This window comes from Musa acuminata, chromosome BXJ1-8 (genome assembly GCF_036884655.1).
Source record: "Musa acuminata AAA Group cultivar baxijiao chromosome BXJ1-8, Cavendish_Baxijiao_AAA, whole genome shotgun sequence".
Taxonomy (NCBI): domain Eukaryota; kingdom Viridiplantae; phylum Streptophyta; class Magnoliopsida; order Zingiberales; family Musaceae; genus Musa; species Musa acuminata.
In genome coordinates this window covers 6,084,785-6,102,603 of record NC_088334.1, presented here as the reverse complement: position 1 = coordinate 6,102,603, position 17,819 = coordinate 6,084,785, and the positions used below count along the sequence as shown (strand labels likewise).

The 17,819-nt window shown below is 37.4% G+C and overlaps 3 protein-coding genes and 1 long non-coding RNA gene across 16 annotated transcripts in view; 2 read left to right on the top strand and 2 right to left on the bottom strand.

Annotated features, from left to right (window-relative positions):
* LOC103993491 (probable inactive ATP-dependent zinc metalloprotease FTSHI 5, chloroplastic) overlaps window positions 1–713 on the top strand; it is a 42,531-nt gene extending 41,818 nt beyond the window's left edge. Inside the window, exon 20 of the mRNA XM_009413578.3 lies at window positions 23–713. The gene's annotated coding sequence lies outside the window, so the exon portion shown is untranslated. The remainder of the gene's footprint in view (window positions 1–22) is intronic.
* A 947-nt stretch (window positions 714–1,660) lies between these two features.
* Window positions 1,661–6,773, bottom strand: LOC135587262 (uncharacterized). 6 transcript variants are annotated; one of them, XR_010475815.1, is made up of 7 exons: window positions 6,677–6,773; window positions 4,420–4,521; window positions 3,088–3,154; window positions 2,917–2,974; window positions 2,755–2,843; window positions 2,153–2,253; window positions 1,661–2,003 (listed from the first exon to the last, which is right to left on the bottom strand). It is a non-coding gene; the product is annotated as an uncharacterized LOC135587262 (long non-coding RNA). The 6 variants fall into 6 exon arrangements; XR_010475816.1 differs by having other exon boundaries at window positions 2,153–2,247; XR_010475812.1 differs by having other exon boundaries at window positions 2,153–2,843.
* Window positions 6,774–7,301: 528 nt separating this feature from the next.
* Window positions 7,302–10,547, top strand: LOC135587261 (oleoyl-acyl carrier protein thioesterase 1, chloroplastic-like). Its single transcript, XM_065078449.1, has 7 exons — window positions 7,302–7,691; window positions 8,300–8,433; window positions 8,512–8,625; window positions 9,265–9,360; window positions 9,606–9,693; window positions 9,806–9,874; window positions 10,033–10,547. The coding sequence occupies exons 1-7, from the start codon at window positions 7,350–7,352 to the stop codon at window positions 10,285–10,287; spliced, it is 1,098 nt and encodes a 365-aa protein (XP_064934521.1). The 5' UTR covers window positions 7,302–7,349; the 3' UTR covers window positions 10,288–10,547.
* A 1,411-nt stretch (window positions 10,548–11,958) lies between these two features.
* On the bottom strand, window positions 11,959–17,355 carry LOC135582540 (uncharacterized). Of its 8 annotated transcripts, none has more exons than XR_010475809.1 (5): window positions 17,127–17,355; window positions 16,369–16,701; window positions 15,839–15,988; window positions 13,751–13,869; window positions 11,959–12,342 (listed from the first exon to the last, which is right to left on the bottom strand). XR_010475809.1 is itself a non-coding variant. In XM_065078445.1 (5 exons), the coding sequence occupies exons 2-5, from the start codon at window positions 16,688–16,690 to the stop codon at window positions 12,106–12,108; spliced, it is 768 nt and encodes a 255-aa protein (XP_064934517.1). In that variant the 5' UTR covers window positions 16,691–16,701; window positions 17,127–17,349; the 3' UTR covers window positions 11,959–12,105. The 8 variants fall into 8 exon arrangements, 4 of the variants coding, with proteins under 4 accessions (XP_064934517.1, XP_064934518.1, XP_064934519.1 ...); XR_010475808.1 differs by having other exon boundaries at window positions 16,358–16,701; window positions 17,127–17,354; XR_010475810.1 differs by having other exon boundaries at window positions 15,839–15,917; window positions 17,127–17,354.
* Between the last annotated feature and the right edge of the window lie 464 nt (window positions 17,356–17,819).

Here is a 17,819-nt window from a genome sequence, read left to right as displayed (position 1 = left end):
TCTAATTCATCTCCTGTCTCAGGGACAAGGAAGATTATAAAATGTGACTGAATCTGGCTATAGAATTTTGTCTTTTGAACTGAAAATCTTGCATCTTTGGGAGTGTTTTTTCCATGGCTTAGCCAATGACTTGTACAAATTGAAAGCCATCTCAAGGAATAAGTCTGCAACTTGAAAGAAATATTATTTTTCTGATCAACCAGAGTTGGGGCACCTTTGCCGTCATGTCAAATTTGTATCAACTGCAGCTTTCACAAACTGGTACTACTAATATTCTAAAAACATGCCGAAGTTGCAGGCTGGAGAAATTATTGTGTTCAAGAACATTGGTGCCACAGTAAGGTTGTTCTTTTGCTTTGCTGGAATTCAAGTCATGGAAAGCGAACTTTTCTGCCTGCAGGGATAAGGTTTCATGTTGATTTTTTCTAAACATCACATTGGCAAGAGTTCTGTGCAATAGGCTGACTGATTTTCTATACCAAACTAGCGGTATGTCTCACAGCTCAGATTTATGTTGTTCTGCGTTTCCAAAAGCAGAAGCCTAATGCAAAATAATATATCATTCATGTATCTAACATAGTCCAATTATGTTGCTTAATATGCCGTAAGAGATGAGAAATGCTGCCCTGTATTCCATCTACTATATCAGCAATCATTTTGGCTTCAATATTAAGATTGATCAGCAGCAAGCCCCACTTCTAATTCGACTCAAATGTGTTGTGCATGCCTTTTTCTATTACTTGCTCACCAACAATACAAGGTCGACAAAGAGGGCTGAGATTTCATAATGCCCTTTCGATTAATAATAAATGGTCCTTCAAAATGTCATCACTTGTATGTAGTCTTTGTCAGGAGTGGTGTTGCTCTCTCTCTGAATCACCAGACAAAATGTTGGGCCTGCTTTATGCCTGCTGTGTGGAAATGTATTTTACTTGCTATAGTTCATCTGCTAATACATGCTACCGTTTCCAATGTTTGAGAAGCATAGTTATCAGACTCGGATCGAACTGCCTGATGGAAATGTGTTTAACTTGCTATATTTCATCTACTAATACATGCTACCATTTCTAATGTTTGAGAAGCATAGTTATCAGAATCGGATTGAACTGCCTGATGGAAATGTATTTAACTTGCTATAGTTCATCTACTAATACATACTACCATTTGTAATGTTTGAGAAGCATAGTTATCAGAATCGGATCGAACTGCCTGATGGAAATGTATTTAACTTGCTATAGTTCATCTACAAATACATGCTACCATTTGTAATGCTTGAGAAGCATAGTTATCAGAATCGGATTGAACTGCCTGATGGAAATGTATTTAACTCGCTATAGTTCATCTACTGATACATACTACCATTTCTAATGTTTGAGAAGCATAGTTATCATTTCTAATGATGGAAATGTATTTAACTTGCTATAGTTCATCTACAAATACATACTACCATTTCTAATGTTTAAGGGCAGAATTGGATCGAACTGCTGTGGAAATGTATTTAATTTGCTATAGTTCATCTACTAAGACATGCTACCATTTCTAATGTTTGAGAGGAATAGTTATCAGAATCGGATCGAACTGCTTGATGGAAATGTATTTAACTTGCTATATAGTTCATCTACTAATACATGTTAAATCTGTACATCCACAAAGATAGATCTGTACAATCCAAGTCTTAAATATAGATCTCAAAGAAATGGCATCTTATGGTGTCATGGACTCTACAAATGTCAACTTCACTGGAAAAAAATATTTTCATACTTGGTGATATCCGAATAGCAGAACCTCATGTAAGCTTAATACATGGAGTAACATCGTCTTTGGCGTTGTAGATGACTATTGTACTTGGCGTTGTGTTCTTACCGAAGTTGAGAAGATGGTGGAATGAATTGATGTATCTTTCAAGCTCGAGGGTATGGGTCAATCCAGCACTTAATCTTCTTCCACTGCTTGTTGCCATCTCCTTCTAAAGATACCCAGCTCAGGTAGCAACCATGTATCATCTGCAACCAAGATATCTCAGCCCAGGAAATATTAGTGAAGAGAAAAAGAGACCAGAAACGTTTGTACTACAACATGGTTGATTAAGATTATGCTCAAACATAATAAACCAACAACTACTCTGGAATTATAAATGAATTGTGATACATACAGCAGCTCTAAGAGCGGTGGTAGATGATCCATTAGAATCCTGCAAGTATCCGTGTCAGATTGTTGCACGATCAATGGACAACGAAGTAGAAAGATCTGCCACTTGAAGGCAGTTTGATAGGTTAGACATGCGTGAGGCTTCAATATAAATTAACTATAAACTATTGAGGATCAAGAAAAATTGTGATTTCGAAAAATTGTGATTTCAATTACATGATACAACAGCTTATATCGATGGCTAACAATTAAGCTAATCATAACAAGAACATCAACAATAACGAAGCGACTATGAGCCTAACTAGATCAAAACAAGCAAAATAAGGACCTAGTTATGTCACGAGTATTTCTGAGATAATTCAATGACCAAAGGAACTAGCATTTTGACCTTGGAAACCAAAAAGCTAGAGAAAAATGAGGGAAGGAAATAACAGATGATCTCCAATGGCTTTATGATCTCCAGAAGTAAAATTCAGACTAGTGAGTTTGATATGAATACTATCAGCTCTTCATCATATGTTTCCTTTATATATATATAAGCTACTCATCTTTTAGGCATAAAAGAAGACATCTCTAATCAGATAGTGATTGTTTGTTTTCACTCACATTTTCTCAGGATCTCCACCAAGTGTAGGGGTCCCCTTGTGAATGATGTATTCACTATCTATGACTCCAACATTTATAATCCGATCACCCTATTAAGCGGTAAATAGGTGTCATCTTGCCACAAATTATTAACTGGTGCTATTTGGTTATGCAAAATGTTACCTGAGCAGACAGTAACCAAATTTCATGTCTAAACCCCCCACCAATGACGCAAGTCATTCTGCAAAGAGAAACGAATTTGATGAAACCCAGTACAAATATGTATTGACATTAATGTCTTGAACTTTATTAATTAATATCAAGATGTGAAGATAAGGGCAGTTGACAGAATACTCGGATCATATGTCATGCACATTGCCAAGCAGCTTTTGTGAAAACTGGAACCATCATTTCCACAAACCTACAAAGTAAACCAATTCAATGCAAAAACAAAACAAAATAAACTTAAGTTTGCTCTAGGGAGAAGAGCAACTAATTACACTACAATTTAAAATAAAAGCTAATAGAGTCACACACGATAAGGTATTACTAAATGGCTATTAAAGAAAAATAGATAAAACTGATAGCAAAGAAAATATGAATCATGATCATCTACAATGCACTACACTCTTGATCATTCTATGAATGCTTGAGACAAGTATAACTAAAATGTGCAATTGAAATGGTCATATAATATAATGAAATCTAATCAAGTTATTCATCTCGGTTTCTTGGGTTCATTTTGATTGAATGCTTCATTTCAGTTTAAAAAACTGAAAATCAAATGTGATTCAACCATGTTTGAATATACAAGTTATTGTCATGATTTTAATATGTATGTTGTTCTTTACTCCCATTCAGTTCAATTTGATCTTTCAAAAGTTTACCTTGTTTCATTAACTTCAGCTTGGGAATTTCCCTGGGCTATAGCAGCTATTTTGACTTGTTGTTCATGGAATGTAAGTTAATTTGTTTTTATGGTCATAGTATGCCTTCAAATGCTCATGGAGATTGTTTCCTCAATGTGAGGTGTACTATCCGTATAAGAATAACTAGATGCTGTTGAGAGGGACATGAAATGTTTGGTCATTACGAGGACTATAAGAAGAAACAGTGAATAAAAATTTGTTGTTTGATTAATTAATAGTTCCTACAGATTTATTTCCAGGGTGCTTCATTCTCCAAATTAAACTTTATATGATACAACAAGTTTTGGTAATTTAAAGGTGGCCAAACTTGAATCTAGAAGTCACTCAATTAACCGACGGTTGGCATCTATAGGTTTGGAAATAGTACTTTCAAAGAGAATAATTGTATCAGCGATATAAATAAATAAATAGTACGAGAACCATTTGACACAAATGTAGCTCAATCATATTAAAATTTATATAAATAAATAAAAATAAATGTTTACATTGAATCAAGGATTGATGTATCACCCAAAATGGAATGATACGGGCAGCACATATCAGTCCGATAGAAGACCGAGACGCGGACTGCTTGGTACCGGGTAGTATATGCTAGGGGGGTTGTATCAAGTGATACAACTTGTGTACCGAACAAAACAGTTGAAATTTGACCGTTATTGACTCATTACTGGAGCATCAATACTTGGTCATTAGGGTCTTGCAACGTATCTTGCATATCAAACATTTTATCATGAAAAGATGTAAATGATGAAACAACCTTCCATGGTGAAAATTTTCTACTCCAATGTCTTCATCCCAAAGGAAGATGTGTTTATACTCAGCCACTATATCTGGATGTAAGAAATGCTTAGCAAACCACCTGTAACATGCACATAGGTTTTTACCATGAGAAGAGAATCTCAATTTCGGTTTGCGGAAAAAGAATGTGCATTGAGTTATCATTTGGTTCGATTGATTGCAGAGATATGTACTGCAGTGTCACTCCATTCAAAGTCACTCCATTGATCAACAATTCCATCATAGTGGAAAAGCATTACAGTGAAATTACAGAAAAGGAAGGAGATACAATAAACAACATAACCAGGAGGAAATAGTCATCTTCAACTTATTAGTTCATACTAGGAGTTTTTAAAATGAAGAAAGAAAAATGTAACCAATATTGTGTGTGCCTTCTTTAAAAGTTCAATTACCATTTCTTTTGGTTTTATTCCAATTGAGACTGCCAATAAGCTCTTAGATAAACACATTTTTTTCCTGAAAACAACTAAGGTTAGAGAAAGGCTATATGCTTCCGTCAGTAGAACAATTTGCATGTGTAACAGGTGACACAGTTAATCATATCATATAAATCAATTAAGATTTATATTGTACCCTTGAAAATTGAAATTATTGTATGGACTAGATTTTCTTGGTACTGGTTAAGGAAATCAGCACCAAGTAGTATACAAGAAAAGGAATACTTAGATCAGAATAGAGATTGTTAAGACTTGTTAGGAGATGAACACATGTAATTTTCTAGGAAAAGAATAAAGCAAAACTGAATAAATGGAATTTATATTCATCAGAAAAATTCAAGTCAACCATATTATGACCTGAATAAGCATTCTCAAACAACCTTCTTTGCTTCCTTTAATCACTAAGGCTTTTGCCGACAAACTCACTTATTACTCTAAAACTCACTTATGGAATAGAATGGAGTGCAAAACTAATAGAACAGCGGAACCTAACCTAACTGCTAACATTTTATGTAGCGGTAGCCAACTGCTGGCATCTTACTCTGTGGTAACCTAACTGCTAACTCCTGACCTCTAAACAAGAAGAACTCAGCTAGGCACTAAACTTTAAGAACGTTGCTACCCAATTGAATTCCAGGCACATTTAAGATAAGATCATAACCGGACTACCCACTACACTCCATTAGTGCAAGTCAAACAATCATTTCTTACTTTCAAATTATCCTCGTTAGCACAAGTCAAATCAAAGAATGAAAGCAGTCAGCAGAAGAAGCAAGAGCGTTAGGACTCAAACTGGTATTACACTCGTATTCAATGCCGAAAGCACCTAAAATCTAATATTTACTTCCCTTATTAAGCACCTAAACTCAAATACTTATTCCCTGGCATATATAAGAATGAGAAAGGCTTATAGAGTTTGGCTTCATCTTCCTCGGATGCAATTCTGTGCAGAACAAAAGCACAAGAGAAAAAGAAAGTTCAAAAGAAACACTAGAGAAAAGACTAAACGTATATAGAATCAAAGAAACAATTAAACAAGACATCCAACAACTAAGACATTTAAATAGCAGATCAATAGAAAAAAAGAGGGAGAGAAGGAACAACCAATGCATTCGATAACGAGTGCCCAAAACACGAGGAAAAAATATGGTGTTGTTAGAATTTGCAATGACATATATGTAAAATACTAAAATTTGAAGTGACGCAGCATTTAATTTACCGGGGACCTTTCAGAATTTAGAATCAAAAGAAAGCACCTCATACTTTATTTTTTTTCAAATTTAAAATCAAAAGAAAGCTTTGCATTAAATTATGATCTAACCAATTGGTCCACTTGTCGATAATGACCCCTCTATCTCAAATGGCCGTCTTGTTTTGTGTTGATTTCTTCTTTTCCTTATTTGCTCTTTTCTTCTGAGGATTTATATATATAAGCTAATTATTGAATAAGATTTTAGAAAATAAGAAATATCTTATTGATTTCAATTATAAACAAAATTTAGGGCTCCAACAAGCCGATTTCCATGTGAAACACAAGTCTGCAGAGAATGCATCAAGAACTGCACCAAAAAATCGACCGATCCTTTTCTCACCATTATGAGTCTCAACAAGTTCGCCACTAGTTCCACACCAAGCAAGCTTACACGACCAACGTGAACATCGAAATCTTTTCAACTTAGACCGGAAAAGATAGAAAGAAGAAGAAGAAGAAGAAGAACCATGACATGTAAATAGGGCTGTTTCTTGGAAAGAATCAGAGACATCGGATAAAGATAGGACCTCTTCCCTCGTCATTCTGAACGATGCTTGTGCCCGACTCGGTCGGTGTCTGCTCCTGGAGGAGTTGCAGAACGGAGGGATGGTCGAGAGAGCTGAGCCCTTTTATAGGTATATGATTTGGGGAAATCATTTATTTGATGGAGTTTGCGACTTAACTCGTTGTCAATACGAGATGGGTTAAGCATTAGGCCGCGATGGAATCGTCATTGGACGGCGAGTGACATTATGTTATTGGATTCGGGTTGTCGGTTTAGCAGTAACGGGCTAGAATTATCCATGTTCGACCCATCATTACTATCCCATCATCATCATTGCTGCACTAACATATCACGTGGCTTTAAATGTACTTATTATGACAGGCATTATATCAGATGCTGGGATGTCAACCATCTCCGATCAATTCATCCTGACCGTTGATCATCGCGTTCTCGTGCTCATCCTGTGATCTCGGACTGCCACCTTGGTTGGTAACACCACTGCTTCGATCGCTTCCCGTTCCGTCGTATTATAAGTCCCGTTAAGGCCGCTCATCAACAATCGGACGGCCGACATCGGTTCCACATCGGTCCTATCGACCACGAGTCATCTATAAGCGCTGATGTGCGGCGACGGAAAGGGAGCGCCTCGTGGAGTGCTGTAAGGGAGGTGACGCGAATCACGAGGTTGCCGGTGGATGGCGGAGATGCTGCGATTCTGCGCGGCGGCGGGCCTTATCAGGTACAGCGACGCGGCGGTGGCGGCGGCCGAATGCCGCGGCCGGAGGAGGTGGGCGGCGGTTCGGTGCTCCTCCAGAGCGATCCCCGGGCAGGAGGCGGCGGACGTGGCAGCGGCGTCGAGGCTAGTCGCCGGGGTGGGGGCGGCGGGCGGGGCAGAAGGCAAGGGGCTGGCGGAGCGGTTGCGCCTGGGGAGTCTGGTGCCGGATGGGCTGTCGTATAAGGAGAGCTTCGTAGTGCGGTGCTACGAGGTGGGGATCAACAAGACGGCTACCGTGGAGACGATCGCCAATCTACTCCAGGTCTTCATTCGGATCCCACCTTTTCTGCAATTTGTTCTTCTTTTCCCTTTTTCGAAGACATTAGAAAAATGAGCTCTGTCTAGATCTGGAATCACCTTGCTGTCCTCCCCCCTTCCGGTTTCCTTCGTCCGCTCGGATTTTGGAGTCAGTAAGAGACTTCGATTTGTGTTCCTTCTTCTACGATGTCGATTTCTCTCGCTGAATTTGGTACGACTGAGGTTGGGGTTTGGAAACTTCTCTCCAAAAATTTCGCCTTTATTGTAAAGTTAACTTTTTTTTTTTCACTAGCTTTATGATTGTGCTTTTATCTTAATTGATTTAGTTTGACCTTTACTAAAATTTCCATTTAGTCGGTACGAGTGATTTGAGTTTGTGCAACTTGTGATTGTGATATGCATTCTGGTTGATGCTAGATTTGGTTGCGCAGATCTTTGCAAACGACTTGTATTTCTTTATTGATTCAATTGTATTCCATAATTTCTAGAATTTTCATCTTCCATTTCTTCATAATTCATGCTTCTACTTTTTTATTATGTTTTCCCCCCAATTTAGCTGAAATTTTGGATCTATTCAAGAATCTATTGTTCTTTATTTGTACCGGATTGCAGGAAGTAGGATGCAACCATGCACAGAGTGTGGGGTTCTCCACTGATGGATTTGCTACGACGCCTACCATGAGGAAGCTCCGCCTAATATGGGTGACTTCTCGCATGCACATTGAGATATACAAGTATCCTGCTTGGTGGGTTATTAGGAATGTGCATTTCATCTCCTTGAATTCTGAGTCGGAGGTTGGGGCTTACGTCATAGTTCTTGCCAGGGGTGACGTGGTTGAGATAGAGACATGGTGCCAAGGGGAGGGAAGAATTGGAACCAGGCGTGATTGGATTCTCAAGGATTTGGCCACTGGTGAAGTAATTGGAAGAGCTACAAGGTACTTTGTTGATTGTACCTAACGTTAAATAAGATAAAAAGTTGTTCTTGCATGTTGAAAATTTTACAGCCTCCGATGTACATAGATGCATAAGTTTCTCAGTGCAATTGTATGATAGTTCACAGTTTGTTTAGTAGAACTGGTGATGGCAACATCTCAGCAGTTGATTAGTGCCATCAGGAACAGAAACTCGGTCAAGTTATGCTTCTCCTTTTGATTTTCAGAAAGAATTCTCCCTAAGCAAAAAATTAGCTGTGTTCTTAAAATTGATTGTGAAAACTGATATAGTTCTATCCTAAAAGCTATTAAATGATTTTGAGTAGGGCATGAAAAGATGGTTCCCAAGGAGTGTCTTTTTTGTTTGAGGAGGGATGGAGATGCACATCAAGATATATAGTCAAAGAGGAGCTAAAGGGATTACAAAGTTTGGAAGCATTGAGTGGACAAGTGAGGAAAAGAAGTGTATTCATTTTGCTGAGGTAGCAAGGAGGGGGGGGGGGAGGGGAGAGAGAGTTACTGCAGGGCATAAATAGCTATGTTATTTATACTTTTATAGTATTGCTATCGTTCTCTCTATGTTTGTAGGTGATGATAATAAGTGTATTGCTTCTCACTTTTGGTTATGCATCTTTGCTTCAGCAAGTGGGTAATGATGAACCAAGACACACGGAAGCTTCAACGAGTAAGTGATGAAGTCAGGGAAGAATATCTTGTGTTTTGTCCAAGAACTCCTAGGTAAGCATATATTGGAAATTCTTTTTAATTTGTTTACTTGAATTGAAACTTCTTGAGGGATGATGCCAAATCCATGGAATTGCATCAAATCTTATTTTTTGAAAAGGGAGGAAATAAGATGGATTATGAAGTTATATAAGACATCAGTGATTGCACTTAGCCTAAAACGCAGTGCTGTTTCCCCCAGTATATGCTCTTTAGAACTGCAAGTTATATTTCTAAAACTTTTGTCTTATGACATGTAGATTATCATTTCCAGAAGAAAACAATGGCAGCCTGAAGAAAATTCCCAAGCTTGCAGATCCTGCTCAATATTCAAGATTAGGACTTGTGGTATGCTTTTTATTTGGTTAATTGAACTCATGTTCGTAATCCTGTGCTAACAGAATATGCCTGCTTTTCTTTTGAGCTGTTACTCTAATCATTCTCCATTTGAAAAACGCAGCCAAGAAGAGCTGATTTGGACATGAACCAACATGTAAACAATGTGACTTACATTGGATGGGTCCTTGAAGTATGTGCTTCTTATCTAATGCAACTATGTCTATGCATAATGTTATATTTACAGTACACACTCTAGGGTACCAGCAATTTTTATTCAGTTTTCTCCACTTTGTTAATGTTATTTTCTGAATTTTTTCATCAGCTGATCCTATATTTATCCTTTTACAGAGCATGCCTCAAGAAATTATTGACACCCATGAGCTGCAGACAATCACTCTAGATTATAGGCGAGAATGCCAACATGACGATGCAGTGGATTCACTTACCAGTTCAGAATTTGCGGAAAATGGTAGCACAAATGGGATTGCCACCACAAAGCCACATGATCAGGAGCTCCAGCAGTTCTTGCATTTCTTGAAATCGTCTGGCACCGGTCTTGAAATAAATCGAGGCCGGACAGAGTGGAGGAAACTGATTCGTTAAGGTTTTGGTTCATGTACACCAGTTTTTGCTAGCAGATAAGAGAACTGGTTGGTTAAGTTATTTTAATTATGTTGCATGTTTACCTGGTAAATTTCATCATTGATATTGCGTTAGCTTTGGACATACTTATTATTGCTCTACCGAGAGGACATTGGACTGTCAAGCAAGCGATCTTGATTCCTTTTCTTAATGAGCCATGTAAGATTTGGGTGTAGCAACCAATGTATGCTTGGAGACCAATAAATTATTCAGTTTGTTAAGACTGAGGGAATTTGTATCCAGAATCTAATTTTTTGGGCTGAGAACTTTTGTATTTGGTAGTTCCAGTTGGATCTGTAGGCTACAACAGAAAGGTAATGGATTATGGTATGCGAAATTAATTTAGTTTATGAAGAAACTGCAAACTGTTCTTGCTCTTTGACAGATAGAATGAATCTTTGAAGATGAGGGTTCGACAAGTTTACTGATAAATAGGTTGTGTGGTCACATCTCTCTCCTTCTGTTTTCTTCCCTTATGGTGGATGCATTTAGGAGGTTCAAATTTCACAGCAACTTTGGCTTCTGCTTTCTGTAAGCTTGCTAACTACTATCAAAGAATCTTTGCCTGTGTGAAGTTTGATTTGAGCTGACATTATCTTGAGCAATTCAATTGTTTGATTTGTGTTTTTAGCTAATTAAAGGATTTGAGCCTTCTGAGCTTGCCTTTCAATGTGCATTTTTCACAAGATTTTTCCCTTTTTTTTTTTTTGGAAAAACAAGTGGTAAAGATTGAGATTAAAGGCATCAAAATTTTACTAGATCAGATTATGAATCCTCTACTTTTTGAATCTAACACTACTCATTGAACATAAATTATTAGAATCTCTAGTCCCCATCAAAATAATGTGTGAGAGGTAATTACATTATGTATCAATTTCCAAGGAAGATCCTTGTCACTGTCCCAAGGTAATTCCTACAGAACACTTGGTGGAACTTCTCAATGGGGATATTCCTGAAGGTAATGCCTACCAAATTATAACAGTCCTATAAAGTATACATATCCAATTCCAGTTCCCCAGGATGATCCTTTGGTGGAACTTCTTACTGATATATGACGGTACTGAATTTTTGCAAGCAACCAAAAGGACTGCTTCTGAGATCAGAACTGACAACTTGACATTCTTACCAAGTCCAGTCATTTAAAGATCAGATGGCAGATTAGAAGTACAAGAGACATAACTTCTCTTATCATGTGTCCCCCAAAGTCTGGGTGATTCACCAATAATTTCTTGTAAGATCTTCATATTTAAATTACTGTTGGATACACACCAGATTTCTATTAATTTCATGATTATTTTCCATGATTAAACTAAATGAGTAAAAAATTGTCATAATGATCCTTCAGATAGGGCCCCCAAAATTTGGGTGATTCACTAAAAATACAAAAATCACCAAGATTTCCTGGGATGTTCTTCTTAGGCAATACAAGATTTCTTAATTCATCCATCCTGAATAAGAAGAAATGGGAATCTGAATTGTTACTCTAGCAAATTATGTTTACTGCCAGTTCACTATATTCACTAGTGTCATTCCAAGCAAAAAATTAAATAATATTTGACCTTAAAAAATGGGTATAAAATCTATATCTATGTAGACTTCATCTTCTTAGCAAGCACTACAAAGAGCACATCATCCTTGTAATGAGATGGATATTTTTTACGTAGTTCCTGAACACATATTTCATCACATTGTTCCTGAACTACATTGAAAAACATTCTTGGACCTGGAAGAATCACTGGTAAAATCATGAAGAACATAAAGGACCTAATCGGTGTCGTGTCAATCGGAAAATGGAAGATAAACACGATGAAAATTGTTCTTAGTGAGTTTCCTTCTACAGGTTGGGCATTTCTTCTGTGCCTGAATGGAGGCCTTTATGCACTTTAGACAGAAAATATGGCCACAGATGGTTGATGCTGCCTCCACCAATGCATCCATGCAGACAGGGCAGGTGAAGGCAGGTTCCTTCCTAATTACCTCCGCAGGCTCTAGTTTAGACTTCATCATATTCTTCCTCTGCAATTTACAAGTCGAAATCGAGTTTAAAATTTAACGAGAATGGTAGCAGAAGTGTGTACTAGAAAACAAAAGAATAAGACAGTAGAGGGAGCAATAAGATTTTCATGGTTGTGAAGATGGACAACTTAAAAAGTAATGATTAAACAGCCAATGTATCTGATAGGCAACTGAATCCAAAAAAAAAAGAGTTTCAGTATACTGATCTAGTAGTCCAATTCCTATTCATATTCAGTATACTGATCATAGTAGTTAAATTCCTATTCATACTTGTGATTACCTGAAAAGGTGAAAAGAGTCCAATCTACTTGTCATAGAAATATTAAAATGAAGACGATGCTCTTGCATCAAATCCACATATTAAATTGTTTACCTCACAAGACATGACAAAGATCCTGAAGTCAAACAATTCTATTTGACCATCTTCCCACAGGGAAGATCTAGAAAGCAGCAGTGCTTTGCAAATGATCCAAAGGAAAACAGTAGCCGGACAAAGCATCTTGCAAAAATCTACATTTATAAAGTTCTATACTTGAGAAGACAGATGGGACTGCACTTGCAGATTCAACTCCAGCCCACATACTAACCCCTCAACAAGATGACAGACATTGACCAAATCTAGGTACGAGGAAAGTCCATATAGTGAGCAGACTTGACAACAAATGCACTTGCCAGAAAGAATATTGGAACAGTTACAAATGATAAAGAAACAATAACTATAAGCAAATAGTTAAAAAACCAACAGTCCTATTACGCTTCGAGTTTGCCAGCTCTGAGATAGTTTGATATGTATCTAATTTTAGTTTGAATGCAATTAGTTCTTTATGTTCATATAGTTAGTTAATCAAAAGATAGAATTGCCATTCAACACAGCCATTTAGAGGTTGAGTTGGAAGAGCTATGACGGCAGTTCACCAACCAATCTTGTGGCTGTATGATTAAAGCACCAACTCTTATTTGGCAAATTCATAGGTTGTGGCCATTTGTTCATTCTTTCTCTGGTTCTCAGAATCCAAGTAAATGAGGAAGAGAAAGCAAATGTGACACCTGCTAAGCTGAAGTGCTAAGCACAGCAATACATATCACTAAACCAGATACAATAAATCTAATGATCCATAGCCATTTTAACAACCAAAAAAAAAAAGCTGAGTTTGAAAATAATGACTACTGGTAGATCAACAACTCAAAACTGTTTTAGATAGTTAAGCTCATTCATAAATACAGTTCAGCCAGTTGCTTTAGTAACCCTCCGAAAGATAATCAAGCACCCCCCTAGAATGTCATTTAGATAACACATGAAAACATAGAATCATTTACAATTCAAATAATATTATTTATAGCTAAACAGAAGATCAAACAAAGTAAAATACTGCATTACACAAAAAAAAAGACAACCAAACATATTTACCTTGGAATTGTAGTCCTCTTCCAAACCAAGATAAAGATCATAACTAGTAACTGCCGTGCTTGTCGAACTTTTATACCGTTTGTTGCTGGTGTTCAAAGATGATCTGACCACTTGTTCGCCTATCATAATGACTCAAAATGTCAGACTAACAAAGAAACAGAATGCACAATAGCACATTTCTTAACCACCATTTACCACCCTATTTGATTTTACCTGTAATAACAAATTAATATTAAATTCCAATCTAAATCATGTATCGATATTTCCTATAAACAACTCCACATCTTTTAATGTCACGTTGACTATGTTGCTAGAGCTCCAATTTCATAGTTTTCTTACCTTTCATAATTTCTTAGTTTTTAAATTTTTAATCTAGATCTTAAATCTTATCTTTTTCACTTTGAAATAACTTTCCAATTTCAAGAATAATCTGATCCAATCAAATTGGACCAACACAACCCAGATCTTGCAGCCAATGCCAGAATTGATGTCTATCTTATAAACCATAAATAACTAGGATCCCATTTTGAAAGGTCCTCATGGTTATAAATAGAGGTCGGTGCCATCATCACTACCAGTTCGCTTCATGCCAGTGCAGTGCAATGGACCATTGTTATCCGTCATAAAATACCTCATAACATCCATCCTCTCTACATAGGACAAGATGATCCCTGTCAAGACACCAAATCTAGAGAAAGAGAGAGAGAGAGAGAGAGAGAGGCAGCACAGAGAATAGGACGAAAGATTAAACATGCACAACAGCTCAAAAAAGGAACAAATTATTAAGGCTTCAGCTCCCTAGCATTTTATATACATGTAGCGGCTTTCATTATTTTCTCTAAACCATCAAACCAACTATGTCATTTAGCTCAGCTTGGCTTTTAAGACAAACAATTTAAAGAAAGTTATCTATATTATCAACTCATATTATATTTTAGCCCAAACTCCACCTATTATCATAAGTGAGTCCCTTGTTTGTCTTTGCCATCCATACCATTCTCATCTCTACCAGTTTACAAGAATGAGATTGAAAACATCTTACCATGGATACTAAAGGTTATTTTTATATTGAGCCATATGAATTAAGAGTACAAACCAAACCATAACATTTCAATTTGGTTTTGTATGGATTTCATTAAAAAAAAAATAGTGAGCTTATGTTTGAAAATTTTTCAAACATAAATTCTTAGTTGGAATGTGAATCTCTATAAATCAGACCAGATTAGATCATCCACAGCCTTATCCATGAATATGAACCAGGTTGAATTGGACTGTTCAGATCAATGAGTCGTCCAGGACCACAACTGTGATCCCAGTAAAATTGAACTAGGCTATGATGGATTAAGTTGGATCTCTACTTTATAGTTTTTCAATTTGTATATGTTATAATTCAAAGGACAACATCTAGTGTTAAGATATCCATGTAAGTCTATGGTTACATATCAGAACATATATCAAGAAGGAACCCTTGAAAGATGTGTGAGGCATAGGCGCACTTCTTTCTAAAAATTTTATGGTTGAATAAGCCAGACTCTTACTGATCAAACACCTCAGGATGGTAAGCAAAATAAGATGGCTTTGTCATATATCACTGGTCTCTTGACAAAGAAAAAAAAAAGGATTAGCCAGTAAAATTACCATCCCTGTGCATAGAAAACACTTCAACTTCATTTATCCCATCCGTAGTTTATAACTTTATAGATAAGGTATATCAATCCTTGAGTGTAAATATCATTTTCTTTTAATTTTTTACACAACAAACATATATAGCATCTACTGCAATTGTCAAATGAAGCCAATGTACCCATTAATGAAGTTCATTAATTGCAAATGAAACAAAAGAAGAATGTACGAACTTCAATTCACAATATCAAGCAAAAAATATCTTCTTAGATGTGCGATGAGGATTTGAGATTCAGGATTGCTAGAGAACGATAAATATATAAAAGCCAAAAAGGAAAAATCTCATCTACGAGAATAAATGACTATCTAAAGTATTAATTTGCAGATTCTCATATTAAAAAGAAATTTCTACCAGCACTTTGGTCTCAGAGTTTCCATTTAATACCAATACTGGCATACACTAACCTGATCGTCTCAAATTTGTCTCCGGATCTTCATCTAGAACCACTGTCACAGGGTGGTCTCTTCTGGAGTGGTTCCTCCTCTAATCCAATAAGAACAAACTTGAATAAAGATCAGTCTTCAAATCCGCTAAAATTAAGTGTTTCAGCCTACCTAAAATTCAAGAAACATGACTCATGGTGCAAAACTTTCAAAGGCTATATCGATGTTCAAATATGTGACAAAAAGTGTTCTGGGCCACCTAGGAATTCAAGGTACTACAATATTTTAAATACATAACTCCAAATATTTAATTAATGTCCATATATGCTAAAAACAAGCTAATGTCTCGGCCTATTCAGGAATTAAAATCCGGCATAAAAATTCTATCATGGTCAAAAAGGCAGATAAGTGTTATAGGCTAATGAGGTATTCAAATACAGCAGAAAAGATCATACGACAGTTAAGAAGCTAACATAATTTCATACGACATATAGCCCCCTCCAAAGACAAGTATATTAGAAGCCAAGAACTAGCAAGTACCAGGGGAAGACCTCTCGGGGAAGAGAGAATCACGACGTCATCCTCTATCAGCTCTACATCAATCAAACCACCATTTAAACAATCGTTTGATGGCGCAGAAGACCCTTGCTGCCGTCCGGTCGGATTACCCGACTGAGGATCAACGGAAATAGATGTTCCTCGAGAAATCCGTGGATGTCTACAACCGGAAGTCCCCTCAGGAAGCTGGCACTCCACCGGAGGAGAGTTGAGGTCCAAATTCAGAACCATCTTACGACTGACACCTTCCCTCGCGTGCCTCCTTGTACCTTTCCTCGATGGTCCAAGCGTGTTCATGCTATATACGTCAGCCATACAGTAAAACCCTAATTCCCCAAAAACAATACATCATAAAAGACAATCCAAAGTCCTCTCACAAGAACGATAATAAACAAAAGACGAAATAGCAAAAGAAAGCATTCTTTCGCCTATTCTTTCATCTTTTCTCATCGGAACAAGGAGAACGAACAGACCCAACCAAAGAGGAAATCGTACAACCGATGAGCGAAATCGAAATACTCTGCAAAAGAACTTCGTAAAAGATAAAGCTTTCCCCAATTATCCCGAGTCGGCAAAAAATACGAACTTGATTGCGACACGTAAATCGAAAATCCACAAGAAGATGGAAAGAACAAAAGAAAAGACGTACTATACTTAATCAGCAAAGCAATAGGAGAAGATCCGAGCATAAATTCAGAGAACCCCAAAACGCAAATTGACAGGAAAGAAACCATCAACAAATTGTACCCACCGCGGATCAAACAATTTGGGGTCGGATCGAGTGAAACGGAGACGCTGTCCGTTAAGTTCTTGCCTTTGGAGGTGTAGGGTCTTGACGAGACGATCGAGATGGATCGAAGAAGGCGAAAAAAGGAGCGAGTTTTTCGCTCCCTTCGTTTCTGTCAGCGCACGGATCCTCAGATCGCCGCCTCCATCGCCGGATAAGTTACGACTGGTGACACGGACCCCTGGGCCTGAGTTCCTGAGAAGAGCACATACGTCTCCGGTGACGAGAGCGTGCAGCGGACCGCACTACCGCTGGATTTCGTCCATCTGGACTTTCCCTTCAAATCAACGGCAGTCCATGAATGTCAACTGATCGTTGGATTGGGGGTCTGCAAATCCAACGGCTCCTGTAAATTTATAAGTCTTTACCAAGTCAGCATCTACTTCGATAAAATATTCATTATAACGTTGAATTAGATTATTCGTCGGGAATCCATTTGATTGGATAATTAACTTATTAAATTTATTAAAATTGTTTCACGGGTTTAATAATATATTTATTTTAATTTTTAATAAATTCAATCAAATCATAGAAGTGACAGCAGAATTCACGTGATGCATCGAGGCCGTCCAATTTTACAATGGACGGCCAAACAATGGGAACGCCATCGGTCGCCGTCAGCCCGTCCGCAGGATCCCACCACGCGAAGGCGGACGT

Bases quoted from the DNA above. Each gene is read 5' to 3' on its own strand.
- LOC135587261 (XM_065078449.1), top strand. From the start codon at position 7,350: ATGGCGGAGATGCTGCGATTCTGCGCGGCGGCGGGCCTTATCAGGTAC. The intron at 8,434-8,511 runs GTGGGTTATTAG...AGTTCTTGCCAG, and splicing joins ATATACAAGTATCCTGCTTG to GGGTGACGTGGTTGAGATAG. The intron at 8,626-9,264 runs GTACTTTGTTGA...TCTTTGCTTCAG, and splicing joins GTAATTGGAAGAGCTACAAG to CAAGTGGGTAATGATGAACC.
- LOC135582540 (XM_065078445.1), bottom strand. From the start codon at position 16,690: ATGGCTGACGTATATAGCATGAACACGCTTGGACCATCGAGGAAAGGT. The intron at 15,918-16,357 runs GTACTTGCTAGT...TTATTGGATTAG, and splicing joins CCCCGAGAGGTCTTCCCCTG to AGGAGGAACCACTCCAGAAG. The intron at 13,870-15,838 runs GTTAGTGTATGC...TCATTATGATAG, and splicing joins GACAAATTTGAGACGATCAG to GCGAACAAGTGGTCAGATCA.